Raw genomic sequence first — 19872 nt, 5'->3', positions numbered from 1 at the left:
GGGCAGTTCCCATGCTTGGTTCTCCGTGTGATCGGTATGCTGCTTTACAAGAACGTGTTTGATGCCACGCGGTTCTTTTTCGGCGTGTGCCAATGTAGTAGACTCTTGGCACGCGCTAGCTCCGAGGAACTAGTCAGGCATTGCAACCCGTGAGTACAATATACGTTGTGATCCTGACTATACTGCTCGAAGTCATCCATCTCGCTTCTTAATTAACGTTGTACCGGTGCAAAGTTAACTTTCCAGCTGGTACACACTTAATTAATGACGCTCACTCTGATCATGCAAAGTTAATCATGCTGTTTGTTTTCGGTTTTTCAGTGCAGGCACGCGGACACGGTAGGTGAGGTCTCAAGGCTAGCTAGCAGCTGCCCGCGCGCGTTCCGGTGGCCGGAGCGGCAACAACCTTATAAGCCGGACAGACCGACGCTGCCTGGCACTGATGGGCACTCCAGGGAGCTCAGCTACCTAGGAACATAGCCAGCCTCGATCGATCAACCAACACAACCCATGGCGCCGCTCATAACCATCTCGCCGGTAGTGATGGCGGCGGCGCTGATGCTGCTGACGTCGCGGCCGCTCTTGGCCGGGGCGGTGGTTAAACCAGAGGAGGCGATAGGGATGCCCGGCTGCGACACCGCCTGCGGCGACATGAAGGTGCCGTACCCCTTTGGCATGGGTTCCCCCAGTTGCTACTGGCCAGGGTTCAACCTCACCTGCGACCGCACCGGCGAGACTCCGCGGCTGCTGTTCGGCGACGGAAGCCTCCAAGTCCAAGATATCGACTTCGCAAATTCCATGCTGTCCGTCACACACACCGGCGAGATAAAAACCGACGCCAACGGCAGTGGCTGGTTTGTCGGGGGTATCAGGGACGACGGACTCTATATGCTGTCATCTGACAGCGAGCTCGTCCTGACAGGCTGCAACGTGCGGGCGACACTCAAAGACGGCGGTGGTGCCACCATCAGCAGCTGCTCCTCGCTCTGCGGAGCCGGTCATGAACCAGTCACGTACGTGCCTTCCAGGCTCCAAGGCGGGATGCTGTGCACTACCATAGGCTGCTGCCAGGCGGACATCGTCGACCAGCCGGTGGAGGCCGCGTCGAAGCTTTCCTACGGTGTCCAGCTAGATTACTTTGGCGGGAATCGCACCACGGACCTGGAGAGGCTGCCGGCGCGCGTGTTTGTCGCGACGAAGGGGTGGTTCAAGCAGCCCAGTGTATCCGACGAGCTTTTGCAGACGAGCCGGGCGCCGTCGCAGGACGCTATGGCGGTTCCAGTTTCGTTATGGTGGCAGGTCGTCGGCCATGGCGTGGAGCCCGACAGCAACGCGACCCCGGAGGTGTGCCCCGAGAACGCAGCTAGGAGCGTGTGCAGGAGCAACGACAGCGTCTGCTCCAAGGGTTCAAAAGGATATAGTTGCCTCTGCGAGAGTGGTTACCAGGGCAATCCCTACGTCGCCGGCGGCTGCACAGGTTCATCCTTTTATTTTGCACCATTAATTTGATTTGATTTCGATCTAGATTACTTTGTTCTTCCAACCCTTTTCCATTAAAAATCTGGATTACTTTCTAAACTTCCACGATCTGAGACAAGTCTGATTTTATTATTATTATGTATTTATTTTTGCGAATGAGACGAGTTTGAATTTGGGTTGCACGTGTTGATCGGCTCTGTGTAGACGTCGACGACTGCAAGGAGGAAGACGCGATCAGGTGCTACGGCGTTTGTACGAACACTGCAGGATCATACGAGTGCCCGTGCCCGGCTGGAACCCATGGTGACTCTTCCGTGCCCGGGGGCTGCGTCGCTTCCCGTGCAGGTAAATGAGCCACGCTTAACATTAGGTCCATTTTGTTTTCACTTCAGTTTTACGGCCTTGCTATTTTTCCGGAGTATTACACAATATTTTTTTGCAAATCTTAACAGAATAAGACAACGTAGATTCAACAAAAAAAACGAGCCTAAAACTAGATTTCACAAATGTTCAATTTTAGCAAAGTTTTTATAGAACCACATCCATATATTGATTATAAACATGCTTACAATCGCTCATTACAAAATTTGCCACGCAGGATGTGGACACTCCCTAGAATTTACCCATCCAATCTTTTTATGCCGGAAAAACTTCTAATCCATTCATCATGTGTTAAGACAGTACAAAGAACACTATAAGTAAAAACTACATCCAGGTTCGTTAATCCATTCATCTATGCCTCGCTTCGTGCGAAACCAACAACCATGTTTATCAAGCAAAGTGTCTAGTGAGCCAGCCAAATAGTGCTACGTTGTTTGTTTCGTACGTTTCTTTTTCCTTTTTGTTTTCCTTTCTAATTTCTATATTTTGAAATATTCCGAAAATATATATTTCAGAAAAAATAGTTATATTTTGATAAATGTTCACCGTGCTATAAAAATGTTCATGAAATGTAAAAAAAATTCTGCAATTTTAAAAAGAAAAATATCATTCATAAAAGCTATGTGTCATTAAAAATGTTCATGAAAACATAATGTTTGTTTATGTAAATTTTTAAAAATTTCCATACCATTAAAAGAATGTTTGTGCCTTTAAAATATGTTTCATGACATTCTAAAAAGTGTTCATGAAAAAAAAGAAATTGTTCTTGCAGTTTCAAAAGATATCATAACCCAAACAAGTAACATATGGCATTTAAAAAGTTATAACACTCAACAATTGTTTTTAAATTTTCATGAAAGTTTTGAAAAATGCTCAATGTGTGTTTAAAAATGTTCATTATGTATTTAAAAAATGTTCAATGTGTATTTTACAAAGATCAACACGTATTCAGGTAAATTTTCAATGTGTATCTAAGAAATATTCATTATGCATACAAAAATGTTCAACATGTATTCATAAACAGCAGATTTGTTGAAAAATAAAAAAATAAAAACTTAAAAAATGAAAAACCGATAGAGAAAAGCACAAAAAAGAATTGAGAAAAAAGCCGTGTGGAACCTTTCCAAAACTGGATGGAAGGTTCCGTGACCCTGCTGCTAGAAGCTTCCCAAAACTGTTTCTTGGGTTGGTCCACTTCGGCGATCCCTATAGGCAACGCTACCATGCAGTGGCGGATCTAGGTTTCAAAACAAGGTGGTCCGCCTATAAAACTTTGACAACAAATATGCCATGCCAATTTGTGGGTCGTAGATATATCGGAGTAGGATTTTCTATCATAACTTGCCACAAAACTAGTTAAGGTTTTTGACGGTGTAAAAGTTTCCAAAAATCCTGAAAAAATACTGAAATAACACACCTATAATATAAAATGATCCAACGGAGCGATTGAAAAATACAACTTCATGTGTCCTGGAAAAAGAAAACAAGTAGTTCAGTATATATTTATGTCGCAGTGAGCTGAAATGCTTGTTTTTTTTTGCTGAGGACACATAAATGCATATTTTCACAATCCCTCTTTTCGATCATCTTATTACATTAGAGAGATGCTCCAGTATTTATTTCATATTTTTTTTGATAAATTTTAAACCGTTAAAAGCATAGCGAGCCCAAACAAGTTTTGTGGCAATCTATTGTAGACACAGTATATATATATTTCTTATTTGAAATAGGAACATGTTCTAAGCGTAAGGTCACACACTGAAACATTGTAGATTTCTTCCCTGTGAGATATGCAGATGTAATCCAAAATATATTACACAATAGTTCTTAAGTCAGAAAAGTAAAGTTTGACCAAGTTTTATATTGTACGAACATACACAATAGCACATAGATACGATATGAAAATATATTCTATGATGGACTGATGATATTTATCTGGTATGTGGGTCCTGATATTTGTTCCCCTCAAAGGTGTCTAATTGTATAAGGTTTAATTTCAATTGATATGCAATCTAGTTCAGAACGGAGCTTGACTAGTGGCGGACACGGTGGGCCGTGTTGGAATTTTCCAATAACTTTATATCACAGCAAAAAATCTTTAGAAAAGTATATTTTTTTTACGAACAGTTCTACTATTGGACACCCTGGCCAATTGGGCTGGATCCAATACCTACTGGAGCTGACTAGTACTCCCTCCGTTCCTAAATACTTGTCTTTCTAGGCATTTCAACAAGTGACTACATACGGAGTAAAATGAGTGAATCTACACTCTAAAATATGTCTATATACATCCGTATGTGATATTCATTTGAAATGCTTAGAAAAACCAGTATTTAGGAACGGAGGGAGTATATGCTAGAGAGCGTGGTAGTGTGTGAGCGTCGGCAACCTTTTCTAACTACAGTAATAACAGGGCAACGGTATACACCTTTTTGCAGCTGGTAGGTGCAGCCATTCATGCGGGGACGTGGACGCGCCATTTCCGTTTGGAATTGGCCCGGTTGGTTGCTACTGGCCAGGGTTCAACCTCACCTGCGACCACAGCAGCAACCCGCCGCGGCTGTTCCTCGACAGCCAGCGTGACCTCTTCCGTGTCCAGAAGATCTCCCTCCTAGACAACACAGTGATCGTCCTCGTCGACGGTGCGAGCACATTAACGACCAGCAGGTTTTCCCGTGCTAGTGGCATGTTTGAGCGTGTCTTCACGGGTCGTGGAGACACGCCCTACTCACTGTCGACCACCGGCAACGAGCTCATTCTCGTAGGGTGCAACGTTCAGGCGTTTCTGATTGACGACGAGGACATGACCACCATCGCCGGTTGCACCTCCTTCTGCCCCGTCAACAGCTCAACTGGCAGTACGTACACCTCGAGGCAGGTACGGTTTGGCGGCAGCGACAGGTACTGCTATGGCATCGGCTGCTGCCAGGCGCGCATCTCCATATCCGCGAACTACAACACGGCCGGAGGGTGGATAATCGACAGAATCGACGAGAACCAGGCAACGCAGGGCAAAATTTCGCCGCCTGCGGCCATGCTGACCGCGGCGGAGGGGTGGTTCGACCAGCGGCAGGTCTCCGACATGCTGGCCCGAGACTTTCAGCACCACCGTAGAGGATTGAGATCTGAGCTGCATGTCCCCGTTATTTTAGAATGGGAGGTCGTGCAAGGCTTGCCTGGGCGGGCGGCCGACGCCAAGTTGCAGCATCCAATGGCGACTTGTCCCGCGGAGGTAGCCAACAGTCTCTGCAAGAGCAAGCACAGCGATTGCAAACGTGGGAGAAGAGGCTATTTGTGCCAGTGCAGCAATGGCTACGTCGGCAACCCCTACAAAAAAGAGGGATGCAAAGGTAACATATTCTCCATCTTGTACTATCTCATGTATATATGCCAGCATGCTAATTTACCATTTTTTGTTTCTTCCTCCCAGGTGACCGGAAGTCCTTAAGTACAGGTGAGCAACACTTTAACTTGAACAAATTCACTCTTCTCTCTTCACCTGTATTTACATGCAGACCGGAGAAAATGATTGATGAGCAGCAATATGTATGTATTTTCAGGTATATACATAAACTATGGGGGTTGCTATTGGGGCTGTCGTCATACTTTCGTTCTTCATTGCACTTTTCATTTCAAAGAAAATTAAACATCGGCGGGCACAAATGTTGAAGCGGCATTTCTTCTTGAAGAATCGTGGACAGTTGTTGCAACAGTTGGTATCTCAAAGAGCCGATATTGCGGAAAGAATGGTTATAACCTTGGAAGAGATTGAGAAGGCCACAAACAATTTTGATAAAACACGTGAGCTTGGTGGCGGAGGGCATGGCATGGTTTACAAAGGGATCTTATCGGACCTCCATGTTGTGGCCATCAAGAAACCAAAAAAGTGGTTCAGAAGGAGATTGATGAGTTCATTAATGAGGTTGCCATCCTATCACAGATCAACCATAGAAATGTAGTAAAACTATATGGTTGCTGCCTTGAAACCGAAGTGCCCTTGTTGGTTTATGAGTTCATATCCAATGGTACCCTCTATGAACATCTTCACGTTGAGGGGCCAAGATCTTTGTCGTTGGATGATAGGTTGCAGATAGCAACTGAAACAGCTAAATCTCTAGCATATCTTCACTCTACGGCTTCAATACCTATCATCCACAGAGATATCAAGTCTGTTAACATACTTCTCGATGATACTCTGACGGCAAAGGTGGCTGATTTTGGTGCTTCAAGATACATTCCCGTGGATAGGTCAGGAGTAACAACAATGGTGCAAGGTACAATCGGATATTTGGACCCCATGTACTTTTATACACAAAGGCTCACAGAGAAGAGTGACGTTTATAGTTTTGGTGTCATTCTTATAGAGCTGTTGACCAAAAAAAGCCATTTGCATACATTTCGTTGGATGGTGAAGGCCTTGTTGCACATTTTTCTGCTTTGCTTACTGAAGGCAATTTGTCACAAATACTAGACCAACAAGTTATTGATGAAGGAGGCAAAGAAGTGGAAGAAGTCACTGCGCTTGCTAAGGCATGTGTACAATTAAGAGCAGAGGATCGTCCGACCATGAGACAAGTAGAGTTGACATTGGAAGGCCTTTTGGTACCCAAAAAGAGCATGTTAGATAATGTATCAGCCAAGGAATTTGAGAGGAATGGTATCCTGATATATGTTAGTTGGGAGAACATGAGCGTTCTCAGAGCTCAGCGACTGTTGGCCGTCGGATCGGATTTTTGATGCGTTTTGGACCATACGATCTCTCCTTCGGATGAATTGGGCCATTGGATCGAATCCGGTTACTGCTACAATGAATAGTAACAAATAGTGTAGCAACATTCGCGCCACCGCCTGTAAAATTGGGTGGCCACCGAAGGCATTTCCATCATTTCCCGTACAAGTGTATAAAAGGTAGCCACTCCTGTGGAGAGAACGTCGCCTCCTCCAGCGCACGCGCTTCTCAGCTCGGCTCTGCCTCTCTCGATCTCCTCTCCAAACCCTAACCCTAACCACCAGCCTCCACTCCCTGCCGCGCCGCTGCCTCCGCTCCCTGCCGCATCGCCGCCTCTGCTCGCCCTTGAGTCGTCGCTTCCGCTCGCCCTCGCGCCGTCGCATCGCCTCCTCCTCCTCGCCATCTCGGTGCTCATCGGGAGGAGCACGGCTCGCCGCCGCAGCTACTCCGCGTCGCTGCTCCCCCGTTGAGCTCGCGCGTCCCCATCGCCTGGAGAAGCGGAGGCTGCAGCTCCTGCATCTGCTCGGCCCTCTTTCCCTCGTCAGTGAGCGGCTCATGGCAGCTTTGGATCCATTGTGCAGCACATGTTGTCTGTTCTGCAAGATCGACGCTGGCCTTCTACGTCATGCGGTGGCCATGGCCAGTGCTCTGCCGCCTCCAACTTTGGCCTCCGTCTCCACTTCATTAGGTTGACCCCCCCCCCCCTCTCTCTGACCTCTGTTTTTTCCATGTATTGGCTTGCAGGTCGCCGCCTGGTGGGTACTGGCTCGAAGGTGACGAGGTACACCAGCAGTTGGATCAAGACTATATGAGGTGATGACAAACTGTGTAATCTTCAGATCCACTTGACCATAGCAAGTATCTGCAAGGTCAGATTCTTGTGTCACTTGCTTATATCCGATGAAGAGAGTCTACTTCGTACAGATGTTTCATTTTACCTAGGGATAAAAAGTGCAATGTAAAGGTTCATTAAACAATCTGAACTTATATCTATCATTTAGGTGCTGAATTTGTCTATTTGAACTTTATTGGTACTGAAGTTATCTCGATGACTGATATTCATTGATGTAACATGTGCTGGGATAAATAATATACAAGTGGATATGAGGGATAGATAATACAATAGACGAGGGCGAGCTTCAGATTTTTGAGAAGTGTTTTTAATGATAACTAAATTCTTTCAAAGTAAGGGAATGATTTAAACTTCTGTCGTAAACAATGGTGTGCCTCACATCATTTGGATTTGAAATTATTGGATTGAGTTGATATGATGTGATATAAGGAAATAGTCATCTGCACATATACTAATGTAGATACAGTCTCTTTGCAACAGAAGTATTTACGGATTTTTTTTGTTTCATTTGTGGCACAAGGGAAACCATGGTTGATGATTCCTTGCCTTTCCGGTGCTTGGGCGCACCTAGCAGCTGCTTCACGCCTCCTGAGAATGCCGGTGTAAGCTCCCTCCTACTTGAACCAGCCACATTTGTCGGTCCCGCCCATCGATGATCAAGAAACTCGTTCACTTGCATGTCTTCCGGCATTAGTCTTATGAACCTGTTACTAATACCTTTTTGATGATACTGTACTGAACATCATTTGAGTGAATATATAGTTGTTTTAAGCATCAGTAAATATAATTTGTCTCATAAATCTGCACACAATTTTCTGTGCTATGTGTTAGGTTTTTCTGATTGTTTGTCATTTTATTCCAATATAGATCTCTTACTTAGGTTGGTGTTGTACGGCTTGGTTGAGCTCAAAATTCAACGGAGACGGCAATTGTCAGGTTTATTTATGGGATTTGATTTTCTGTTTACATTTTGAGAATAGCATGTTTGGTATTCAGTACAAAACTTACTCTGCAAGTACTTACCTCTTTCCAAATCTCCATTTTAAACAGTTTTGGGCGTTTGTTCAATTTTACCGAACTCCTGAACACCGTATATTTGTACGGCAACAGCTGGTGAAGCAGGTTAGTATTATCAAAGTGGCTACTTTTATCAGGGTCCTTCTCACAGTAACCGTAAGAATGATTTTAATTGCTAGATATATACGTCTACAAGAATTGGGTGTATCTTTTTTCTGTTGTTACCGGAGAAGATGAAAAAAAATCCTTGTCAGATCCTTTGTTCTCACATTAGTGTATTTTCATTCACAGCTTGGATCTCATTGGCTCATCATGAGGTATATACTGGATATGTCCCTATGGATTACAGAGAATATCTTAAGAAGATGCCAAAGTCAGTGCCTGCTCCTTTTCACTATTTATTTACCAGTAAATATTTATCAATTAGAGTGGAAGGATGAACTGTCCTTACATTTCTATGCTTATTACTGAACCAACTAGAGATGGACAGTGAGGTGATCATGTTACAATGCAGGCTGCCACGGACTTGGTAGCATGTTTCTTCCTCACCTTATTATATTACCAATCTGTCGCACCTGTATGTACATTCTCAGGGTATCTATGTAGTGCATATAGTTCATGATTGACTAATAGTAATTTAGTTTTGACTGCCATCATATCAGAATAGTTAGATTGCAGTTTCAATCATAAATAGCTCAGTTTATGATTGAACTATTGCTGCTGTCCAAGACCTTTCGATTTTATATCCGGGTGATCTTTCTGTTGGACTTTCTGATCCTCCTAGCTGCACCTTGGTGAAGTCTGTCGGAATTTCTGATTCTGATAACGATCAGTACGTGTGATGGTCCATTAATTATTTTGTTGAAAGTGCATTTTTAAAAGAAACTTCCGCATGGTTAAATAATACACATGCGGACATGCGGTTTAGTTGATTTGGTCTTACAGATATTATGGATTTCTGGTTTAGATACCGGAATCGCTGATAAATACCACGCCTAGCCTCTGTTTCCCTTCCTTAGCTAACAGTGCTACGCACACGTTTATGGCATTCCTGTCTACCCTGAAGCAAAATAAAGGAACAGGCGTGGTAAAAGGCTTGTATATGGCCCAATCAATTAAACATTGACATGGCGGAAGCCGAATATATGGTTCTTCCAGTTATTAGTTACCCTTTTGCATTCTCAGAGCAACTGAATTAATATGATGATAAAACGTACTAACCAGTTAAGTACCATGGTTTCAGAACCATATTTTGATATTCATACAGGCAAATCATTTTGAGGCGAAGAACCGGATGTCTTTTTCCTCAAAGTAACTTAAACCAAGCTACCGGTCCTATAGCTTGGGGTCTCATTGCGCATGCGTATCTACTGTAGTGTGTTGTTGTTTGTTTTGTACAACTTATAAGATACTCTGCACATGCATATGATGCCTATGAATGTAAGATCATGTAGCAATGTTTTTTTTCCTTCTTTTCGGGAGAGCCTTTAGCTGCTAACAAGCATTGTGTTGTTTATTGTGTGAGAGTTTTGAGCATTGGAACCAAGTAGAAACTGCCCAGGCCTTACTTGTGTTGATGTGATGCCTTAGCATATATGATTTCAAATCAAACATTGTTATATCTTCTAAATCAGTGTCTCCCATCACACAACATAAATTAGTGATTCAAATTGATATGGGAGTGCTCTAAGAAATTGCCTAATGTTCGAAACAATTAGTGGTTCAAATTGCAATATATTGTAAACGATTTATTGTTTTAAGAATGTTACCAGGGTTTGAGATTCAATTGGTGAGGTCGGATCTACTTTTATATTGTTTGGGTCATGTTTACATGTTTTTCTTGGTTGCAAGTGCTCTACAATTTTATATTGACCACACTTATAATGCTTAGAGAATTCCAACCATGAAACCATGGTATGCACAGTTGGTTAGACCTTCAAAATTATATGGTCTCCAGCTCATCAACTCTTTGAAAATAAAAGGTCTGCCATAACACTTTGCCCTCTTTTATCATGTTGTGTTCACTTCTTTTCTGTACCACTTGCTCTTTTGATACCTCATTCTACATGTGCCTAATAAGTACTGCATCTTCCATCAGTATTCGCATATGGTTGAGATGAAAAGTTGCATCTAATATCATGTAGCTCCAGTCAGAGTTTTCTGGTCCAGTACTTGCCAGGGAATACTTACCTTGCCATTTGGTGTGATTATGTGCTCTTATGGGGCTGGTTTTGTTGTAGATTGGTGAACTCAAGAGGCTGTTGGAGGGAGGTCAAGTATGTTGGGTTATAGAGGCGAGCCCCACACCATCAGGCATTCTTACATTGTGCACCTGATCTCTACCATGTAGATGGAATGGTCTATGTGGGCTTGCCCGAGATTGCCCCTCTCTGCAGGTGAATTGGGCACTTTACAAACTCGACTTCTGTGCTTCCATAATCAATAGTCCCGATTGAATGAGTTGTATTGGTTATGTAAACTCGCTTCATGCGTGACTTACTGTGCACATATAAGCTATGCTATATTGTTCATACACTTCCTATTCCTGTGACTCATCATCTGGATGGTAGAGTAATAATTAGTTGTGACGTTTGTTGGTATAATGTATTGAACCTCCTTTTGGTATATCATGTTGCATTTCCTATAAAAACGCACTACTGATATGTAATAGACTTTGGTATCCTGGACATTATTTTTCTTAACTTATGAAATATAAATCATGCCTTACCCGGCTGCTGGCTATGGCTGCTGCGGGTGGGGTGCGGCAAGCCGCACTTCCTATCTAGTTATGGTAAATGGCCCATGGGTTGGAGATGAAAGAAGCAGTGAAGAATTGACAAGGCAATATACTATGGAAGAACAGTGCATGTTATCCTCGAGGTATCCTCGATAGCCTTGCACACGAGCAACAGACTTAGTTTCTGACAATTAGTTCCAAAGGTTTATTTGAATTCATCTAATCTAGCGACCTTGGTTCTTTGCTCAAATGGTTAAAAGCTATGATGTATCCTGTTTTGCCTTCTTGCTCTGTGTAAACTCTCGGTTAGTCAGTCTGGTTGACGGTGAACTTCTTTTCGATGGTTTTGTGACTATTTGCCTATGGTTACACTGCTTTCGATCTTTTTTTTGTATCTTTGGAAACATTATTTGTATTCTTACTCTTTTTGTAAACTCAAAGTCAGTCTGGTTATGTATCTTGTTTGGACCTACTACTCTGCTTTCAGTAATAGCTGAGCATGGCCTCTTACTGTTGGGAGGATGAACATGTCTGCACTCTGCAGCAGCATCTCATCTGCTACTGATTCTACCTGCAATTTTATGTGGTGGCGTCCAAACTTCCAAACGAGGACGATTGCTATGGATTAGCAATAACGAAATCGTGTCCGAGTTAAAAACAAGAATTAAAATCTTGATCACATTTATGGAGTTATATTTGACCACCGCATAGCTCTACTCAGAAAAGCATCACATCATGCATTTCAGATTTCTCATCTGCTAGTAACCAAAATGAACTAAAAATAGGAAGCAAATAAAGGGCGAGCCAATGTGGGCTTCAACTAACTGGACTGTAGATCCTTTCACTTGTAGAAGGGGGACACATTGGAGGCTGGAGAGGTCCACCATGCCGCCGCTCTGGAGGTCCACCTGGATCAGGCGAGGGTACCTCTCCAGCACGATGAACTCGCCGCACGCGCCGGCGTAGTCGTGTCGGCGTGATGCATCCACGTGTTCCACACCACCGTCTCGTTCGTGCGCACCCATGGCACGCGGCCGTCCTCTTCCATGACCCACGCGCCAAGCACGCCCTCCGTGTCATCCCACGGGTGCATGCTATTCTTGGCGAGGATGTCAAACGCGCACAGTCGGAGCCGCCGACGACGGACCCCAGCGGCGTACCGCCCCACCATGCCTTTGGACCAGTCCGGCTTCGGCGCGCGGCTCGCGCACTACCGACTCCGAGGCGTGCCCGCTAGAGACATCGTAGTGGAGGATGCGGCCTCCGCTCCAGCCCAGCCAGTAGAAAGACGTGCCGATGCATCAAGGTCTCCACGAGCATATTCGCAAAAAAGAAAAAGAGGTCTCCACGAGCATGCATCCGTTCCAGCGCCAGGTTAGGACAACGACGGTGAAGGCAAGCGACCCGCCGGAGGCGTGTAGTGGAAGCCGGGTTTGGTGCCCAAGAGCAGCGCGGGGACGACCAAGATCGCGTTCGTCATCTGCAGAAGACGGAAGATTGCCTTGGTGGGCTTTTGTTACTGGGCCGCGTGCGTCTTGATTTGTTGTTTTGATAATATAAACAGAAAAATACCGATGGAGTCACGGAGACATAGGGAAGGAAAGTGCAGATGGCGAATCCCATCACGCCGAGATGCGGCGACGCGCCGCGACCCATGCCGCACCTGGACGACGGCATCCTCTCCGAAATTCTTTACCGGCTGCCCACCAAGGATGCCTACCGTGTCGCCGCCGTCAGCCCGTGGTGGCGCACGGTGCTCTCCCTGCCGACGTTCCTCAGCCGCCATCTCTCCCCGCGGCCGCTCCCGCTCCTCGACGACCGCCCGTACGCGCTCGTCATCCAGCCGCGGCGCAACGTCGGTTACTTCACCCACCTCACCCTCGTCCCCATCGAACCCGCAGGTCGCGTCCCCGTCAACGTCCCTCTCCAGCGCAAGTACATGGCTACCAACTCCGACACGCAGCCCTGCCTCCTTGACACGGCTGGAGACGACTCCGTGTTCCAATTCCAACTTCTCTACTCCACCGGCACGGACGATCCTGCTTCTCCTGCGGCGGACGACCACGACGACGCTGATCGGCATGGCCACGATCTGCCTGTGGATGGCGTCGACATCTCGTCTGGCCAGGCCACAACCACAACGACGACGGACGCCTCGGATGAGGATGCTGTGCCGGCGCCGCCCCTGGGAGAGCGAGTAGAAGATTACGTCGTCTTCTTCGAGTGCACCGTCCCGATGCTCGACATCTCGATCGTGGCGTCGCACGGCCGGCTGCTGCTGGGCTGCAGCCGGAGCCGCTACTATGTGTGCGACCCGGCCGCGAACCGCTGGCTTTTGCTCCCCCCGTCCACCATCTCGCCGGTCAGCGCGGCCAACACGGGTTTCCACTACGACGCGTCGTCCACTGGCCTGCTCACCTTCACCGTGGTCCTCCTCGCCCGGCGCCGGCGTCAGCGCGTGCGCGTGGAGACCTTCAGGTCCGCGACCGGCAGGTGGGACACAAGGGAGCAAGTCGCGAGCGGCGCCGCCCGCTGCCTCGGCACGGCGTCCCATGGCATCCACGCCGGCAACTGCTTCTACTGGCTCAGCCGGCGCCGGGGCCGCATCCTCCGGTACGACGCCGCTCGCGAATGCGCCTCCGTGTTACGCGAGCCAGCAGAGGCGGGGCGGTCGAAACGGAGGGTGGGACGGTCGTTGGGATCCGTCGCGGCCGGCTCCGGATGTGCGCGGTCGATATCCACAACAGGGGCAAGGCGTCTCGCGGTATGGAAAGAGTCATCGGCGTGTGGTTGATGGACGAGGCGGCAGCGCGGCCACTGTGGCGGCGTGTGCACGAGAAAGTTCTGGGCGAGATGTGGGATTACTATATAAATACGCCGTCGTACCACGAGAAGCCGGTGGATTTCGCCGGTGCGTCCGGCGGGTTTGTGGTGGTGGAGGAGAACCACGGCCTGCGCCGGCATGACCTCGAGACTGCCGGCAACGTGCGTCTCGCCACCCTCTAAAATGGCAGTTGCCGGCTCCGCGCGCTATACCGCCGGTTCCATGCGTTCCCCATCTTCAAGTGAGAAGGAGATCAACACCACGCATAATCACATCGCAACCTGCAACAGTGGATACTCGTAATTGCTTCTTAAGTTTCAATTCAATTCACTGTTGTTATCAGTAGTACCATTACCTAGAGTGTGTTCTGCTGGAAATTGAAAAATACTAGTAACTGTCTGGGTGGGAAGAATAGTGCCCCATGGCGAGCAAGCCCAAAATGCGACTCAAATTGCCACTTCCATCTAGATCTTGTCAGCGAATTTCACTACTACTGCAGCCCCTAGAGCAACAAGGAAATATGTTACCTCCTGGGGACCACGTGAAGCTTAATGCTTTTTTTGGAAATGGAGATTTACCCCGGGCCTTTGCATCATAATGATGCATGCAGCCATCTTATTAAAAGTTTGCAAAGTAGCACAAGGTCATAAAAGTATTATAGCTCGCAAGCGGAGGGAAGCAGAAAAAAAAACCATCTTCCACATGCTGACAATCACAACCGGTACGGTAATATATAGGATAAGGTTCCTAGGGTCCTATCCTGTTATGCGACCGCCATCCGAACCGGTTGAAGATAGCCCGTGCTACCATCTTCCACTGGTTGCACCCAGTAACCAAAGGCTCCCTGGGGTACATAGGAGTGAAGTAAGGACCACATACGGATCCAAGCGGTAGCTCTGAAGATGACCTGCAAAAAATTTAAATTGTATTGTCTGTTGAAAATAAAATCATTCCGACAGTTTCATATAGCCCACAGAAGCGCACATATTCCAATCCGAATACGAGCTGCAATAGTATGTTCAACCCTAGCTAACCACGTTTCAAACAACGACTCAATGTCAACTGGAGGATTAATGTTGAAGGCTATATGAATCGTTTTCCAAAGCAATTTGGCGAGTGGGCATTCATTGAATAAATGTTGTATTGCTTCATCATGATCACAAAAACAACAACGTGAACTACCTACCCATCGCCTCTTAATTAGGTTGTCCTTGGTGAGTATTACTTGCTTGTGGATAAACCACATAAAATTTTTAATACGCAAGGGAACCTTAATCCTCCAGATATGCAACAATTTTGAGATTGGGCCAGAATTAGTCAAATCCGTATAAAACGATTTCACCGTAAAAACTCCATTTTTAGCTAATTTCCATTGCGTCGAATCTGGCTGATCGGAGAGTTGAACATCTACCAATCTCCGAACCAAGTGCATCCAGGCTGTCCATCGCTCACCCACTAGCGCACGTCTAAACTGGATATTCAAGGGAATCGTTTGGAAAACTGTGCCTACATACTCCTCCTTACGTTGCACAATGTTATAAAGGGTTGGATATTGGACGGCTAAGGGTGTCTCTCCTAACTGCATATCTTCCCAAAATCATGTTGACATCCCATTGCCAACCAAGAATTTGACCCTACGAAAGAACAAATCTTTCGTCCTCATAAGCCCTTTCCAGAATGGCGAGTCAGTTGGTCTCATGGTAATCTGGGCGAGTGTTTTCGACTACGAATATTTACCGTGCAAAATCTGCGCCCACATGCCCTCCGGCTCCGTCTCTAACCTGTAGAGCCATTTACTCATAAGGCATTTATTCTTAATTTCTGAGTTCTTAATACCAAGACCACCCTGGTCTTTTGGTCGGCAAAGGATATCCCATCACGCGAGTCGGTATTTCCTCTTGGCCTCATCTGACTGCTAAAAGAACCGGGATCTAAAGAAATCAAGTCGCTTCCGTACCCCTTTCGGAATTTCGAAGAACGATAATAGAAACATCGGCATACTAGTCAATACTGAATTAATCAGCACTAACCGAGCTCCATAAGACATAAGCTTACCCTTCCAGCAGCTCAGCTTTTTCTCAATTCGATCTGCGATACACTTCCATTCTTTATTAGATAACTTACGGCGGTGAATCGGTATGCCCAAATAACTAAATGATAAAGAACCTAATTCACACCCGAACAATTGTCTATAAGTATCTTGCTCGTCTTTGGCCTTCCCAAAGCAGAACAACTCACTCTTGTGAAAGTTTATCTTTAAACCAAACAATTGTTCGAAGAGACATAATATAAGTTTCATATTACGCGCTTTAGCAATGTCATGTTCCATGAATATGACAGTGTCGTCAGCGTATTGTAAGATGGATACTCCTCCATCAACCAGATGAGGAACTAACCCCTCCACTTGACCATGCTGCTTGGCTCTGCCAATAAAAATGGCCAACATATCAGCCACTATGTTAAACAACAGAAGAGACATGGAATCGCCCTGTCTCAGACCCTTGTGTGTCTAAAAATAATGGTCGATATCATCATTAACCTTGATTCCGACACTAGCCTTCTGGACTTGAGAACCCACCTGGTTCCGTCAAGCCTCACTAAATTCTTTCATGCGCATTGCCTGCTGAAGGAAAGACCACTTAACTTTATCATATGCCTTCTCAAAATCCACTTTGAAGATAACCCCATCTAGCTTCTTCGAATGGATTTCATGAAGCGTTTCATGCAAAACGACCACCCCTTCAAGTATGTGTCGCCCTGGCATGAACGCTGTCTGGCTGGGTTGTACCACAGAATGAGCAATTTGTGTCAATCTATTGGTACCCACCTCACATTAAGAAGACATATGGGCCTGAATTGTTCGATCCGAACTGCTTCTTCTTTCTTTGATAACAACGTAATCATGCCGAAGTTAAGATGAAACAGCTCAAGATGATCGTTAAAGAAATCATGAAACATAGGCATAAGATCATCCTTAATAATATGCCAATATTTCTTACATAATTCAGCAGGAAACCCATCTGGTCCTGGTGTGCTAAAGTAGTTAAATAACAAACCACCTCAACAAATCTCGTGTGGGCTTGATTAGTAGTCAGACGACCTTCATGCACCTTACCAGATGGCCTCCAGCTAGTATGATACTCCAGCTAGTAGTAGATGCAAAGTATATATAGTCTGATGCCTAGAGTTGTAGAATGCGGCATGGACAAACGATGCACATTGACGTCCTTCTAATTCCTCCTATGTCAAAGGATCTCATTCCGTATCATAGGGTTTTCCATTTTGTTGTATTGCGACAGTGTAATTAATACATAAACGGTATGATTACAAGCATTACAAATTACCCGAAACCAATTTTGTTTACATAAATAGTGTCTACAGTATTCTTCGGGCCATTGTTACTGTTGGGCTTCAGGCTCTTTCTTCTCCAGGTAACTGCAAAATCCAAGGCCAAGCATCTATATTATCACTCTATTGTTGCATTAATTAAGTGCCATGTTAGCATTTGGCAAGTATGCAACAAACAAGAAAATGATAACCATGTTTATGATCTTTTGGTGGATATTGTGGTAATATAGTAGTAGTAATATGGCAAGAAAAAGTTCACATAAGAAGACTTGCCCTTGAGCCCTAGCATAGCGAGATAACTGGTAGAGCTGAACGCTTTCGTTGGAGGCATGGGTTGCCATAAGAAAATAGTTCCGGGGCCGTACCACCCATGCGAACCTCATAAATAGGCCAGAATACACACACATGACTGCACAACACAATAGTAGTCATTAAAGATAGTTGAAGAGGTATTGATCATCAAACTATATCTAGAATCTGTGACTTGTCAGACAAATAACCTGCAGTCATATGGCCGGATATCAATTCAGGTGGCTTGTTCATGTCAGCCATACCCTGGAGATGAAATAACAACCGAGGGATTATTGAGTTACAATGTAACTTAATGAGAGGCGAACTTGAAAAGATTATTCATTTGCACAGTTTCATGAACTTCCTAGAAAGAGATTATGCTTCAAAATCCGACAATATTTTCCTAACAGTAGTAAGTAAGAAATTAATGAATTAATGACAACACCGATGCATATGAATCGACTGGAATTCATGGGTTTTAATAATATTTGAGTACATAATTAGGCCTTCTTTGGTTCATAGGAATAGGAAAATCATAGAAAGTGAGATGACATGTATCTTAATTTCTACAAGGAAAGATATCGATGTCATTTGATGGATAAGATATGAATTTTTCTATTGAGTCTAGGCTAATATTTCTTTTCCTTTAAACTATGAAGGATTACTTCCTATCCTATATAAGAACAGGAATCCATTCCTACAAATGAAAGAGCTCTGAACGAATATTTTCTATAAAATTTATATCCTTTAGGATTCCTACAAAGTTCTTGTAAATCAAAGGAGTCCTTAAATCGTGAAATTGCAGTGGGTCGCTGAGAGGTATATTAGGTTGGCTATAGATGACACGATAACTTTATTTATTATTCATGCTCTAATAGATTCGGGGCATGGTAGTCTCACCGAAGAGAACATTATCATGCAAATAAAAAACTAAAACATCTGTCTATTCTTGGTCTCCTTCCCCGTTTCCACAACCTCTCTGGTCACTCATTTGGGACGATTGGAAGATAATTTATTTGGCGTTGTATATGTTAATCTATTTTTAGATTCAATCAAACATAAAGAAGTTTGAGGTAAAGCTAGAACTACAGTTAATTTGCAACTGAGACTAAGAGAGAAATTCCCCGTATATAGATGATCATCATAGGACTGCGACTGTTGTCAAAAACATCACTAGGAAATTGCAGCACTCTCGTGTTTGCGATCAACCAACGGCACAGGCTAATTTGGGAAAGCTTAGAGAGAGAGAGAATCGTGGAGCGCGTACCGCGAGGATGAAGCCCCAGTTGCTGACGGGTCCCCAGAAGTGCGTGGTCCTGGGGCCGACGGGGCTGTTCAAGAACGCCTTGAACGCCGTGGCCATGGCGGAGAACCTCGCCCCCTCTACGGCTGTTTGCCTGCCGTCCGCGGGTGCGGATGGACTCGTGGAGACGGCCAACAGGTGAGGAACGAGCGGGCAAGCCTCCGAGCTTGTGGGGGGTGGGTGGGGGCAGCAAAATAAGAAGATGATTTAACGGAGAGTGGGCACACTGTCCCACTCATGCACTTGCGCGCGCAGGTCCATCACATGATCTGGAAATGATCGATGCGGCCATGCGGGGGCTCACTGTGCATGGTGTGGATATGTATGCACTACACCGTAAGCTGATTAGGCTCCACCGCGTTGGTAGCATGGGCGGCTAGCTTGAATACTTTGAGGTGAGCACGCTCTCGTTCCTACCACAAGAGCTGAGGCCTGATCACTCGGTCCACATTCTATTTTAGCTTCTTTCTCACGTTCATTTCCGTGAAGCCTGATCACTCGTTCACGCATTGCCGGACGGTTTGCTATCATGGTACGTACGTTCGTATCGCCGCCGGGTGGAGCACGTAACCGGCAATGGTTGGAAGCATTTGAATTACTCGCACCATGTAACTGGGGCAGATCCATATGCCTAACCGAGGCTTAACTTAGCTGGGTTTGGCCTCAGCAGTGACCTGTACGGTGTAGTTAATTGCTTGTTGGTAATTTTTAACTGAAAGGAGACCGACCCCAGACTGATGTGTCGAACAATGACTTGGGTAACTCACATAAACAATGGATTCCTTAGAATAGCCTTAGCAGCCACTTGTGGGGGCCGGCAGCGTGAAGCCCGAGAATCTTGCTTTTTTTATTCTAAGTCTGCGCTCAGGAAGGAGATGACAGGATAAGATCACCTATGGCCGTCGTGGCG

At 45.5% G+C, this 19872-nt stretch overlaps 3 protein-coding genes across 4 annotated transcripts; 2 read left to right on the top strand and 1 right to left on the bottom strand.

Annotated features, from left to right (window-relative positions):
• The first annotated feature begins 452 nt into the window (after window positions 1–452).
• Window positions 453–5988, top strand: LOC123180285 (uncharacterized). The gene is made up of 5 exons (XM_044592277.1): window positions 453–1477; window positions 1684–1824; window positions 4299–5210; window positions 5291–5314; window positions 5421–5988. The coding sequence occupies exons 1-5, from the start codon at window positions 511–513 to the stop codon at window positions 5504–5506; spliced, it is 2130 nt and encodes a 709-aa protein (XP_044448212.1). The 5' UTR covers window positions 453–510; the 3' UTR covers window positions 5507–5988.
• Window positions 5989–6651: 663 nt separating this feature from the next.
• LOC123180286 (uncharacterized) lies at window positions 6652–11109 on the top strand. Of its 2 annotated transcripts, XM_044592279.1 has the most exons (7): window positions 6652–7458; window positions 7963–8044; window positions 8310–8378; window positions 8493–8564; window positions 8751–8832; window positions 8940–8988; window positions 10700–11109. In XM_044592279.1, coding segments are annotated over exons 2-7 (348 nt in total). In that variant the 5' UTR covers window positions 6652–7458; window positions 7963–7969; the 3' UTR covers window positions 10701–11109. The 2 variants fall into 2 exon arrangements, with proteins under 2 accessions (XP_044448214.1, XP_044448215.1); XM_044592280.1 differs by lacking the exon at window positions 8940–8988 and having other exon boundaries at window positions 6684–7458.
• Window positions 11110–17245: 6136 nt separating this feature from the next.
• On the bottom strand, window positions 17246–19218 carry LOC123165205 (mitochondrial pyruvate carrier 1). Its single transcript, XM_044582838.1, has 4 exons — window positions 18927–19218; window positions 17869–17923; window positions 17642–17777; window positions 17246–17455 (listed from the first exon to the last, which is right to left on the bottom strand). The coding sequence occupies exons 1-4, from the start codon at window positions 19020–19022 to the stop codon at window positions 17419–17421; spliced, it is 324 nt and encodes a 107-aa protein (XP_044438773.1). The 5' UTR covers window positions 19023–19218; the 3' UTR covers window positions 17246–17418.
• Between the last annotated feature and the right edge of the window lie 654 nt (window positions 19219–19872).

This window comes from Triticum aestivum, chromosome 1D (assembly GCF_018294505.1).
Source record: "Triticum aestivum cultivar Chinese Spring chromosome 1D, IWGSC CS RefSeq v2.1, whole genome shotgun sequence".
Taxonomy (NCBI): Eukaryota; Viridiplantae; Streptophyta; class Magnoliopsida; order Poales; family Poaceae; genus Triticum; species Triticum aestivum.
This window is presented reverse-complemented; position numbering and strand designations above follow the sequence as displayed.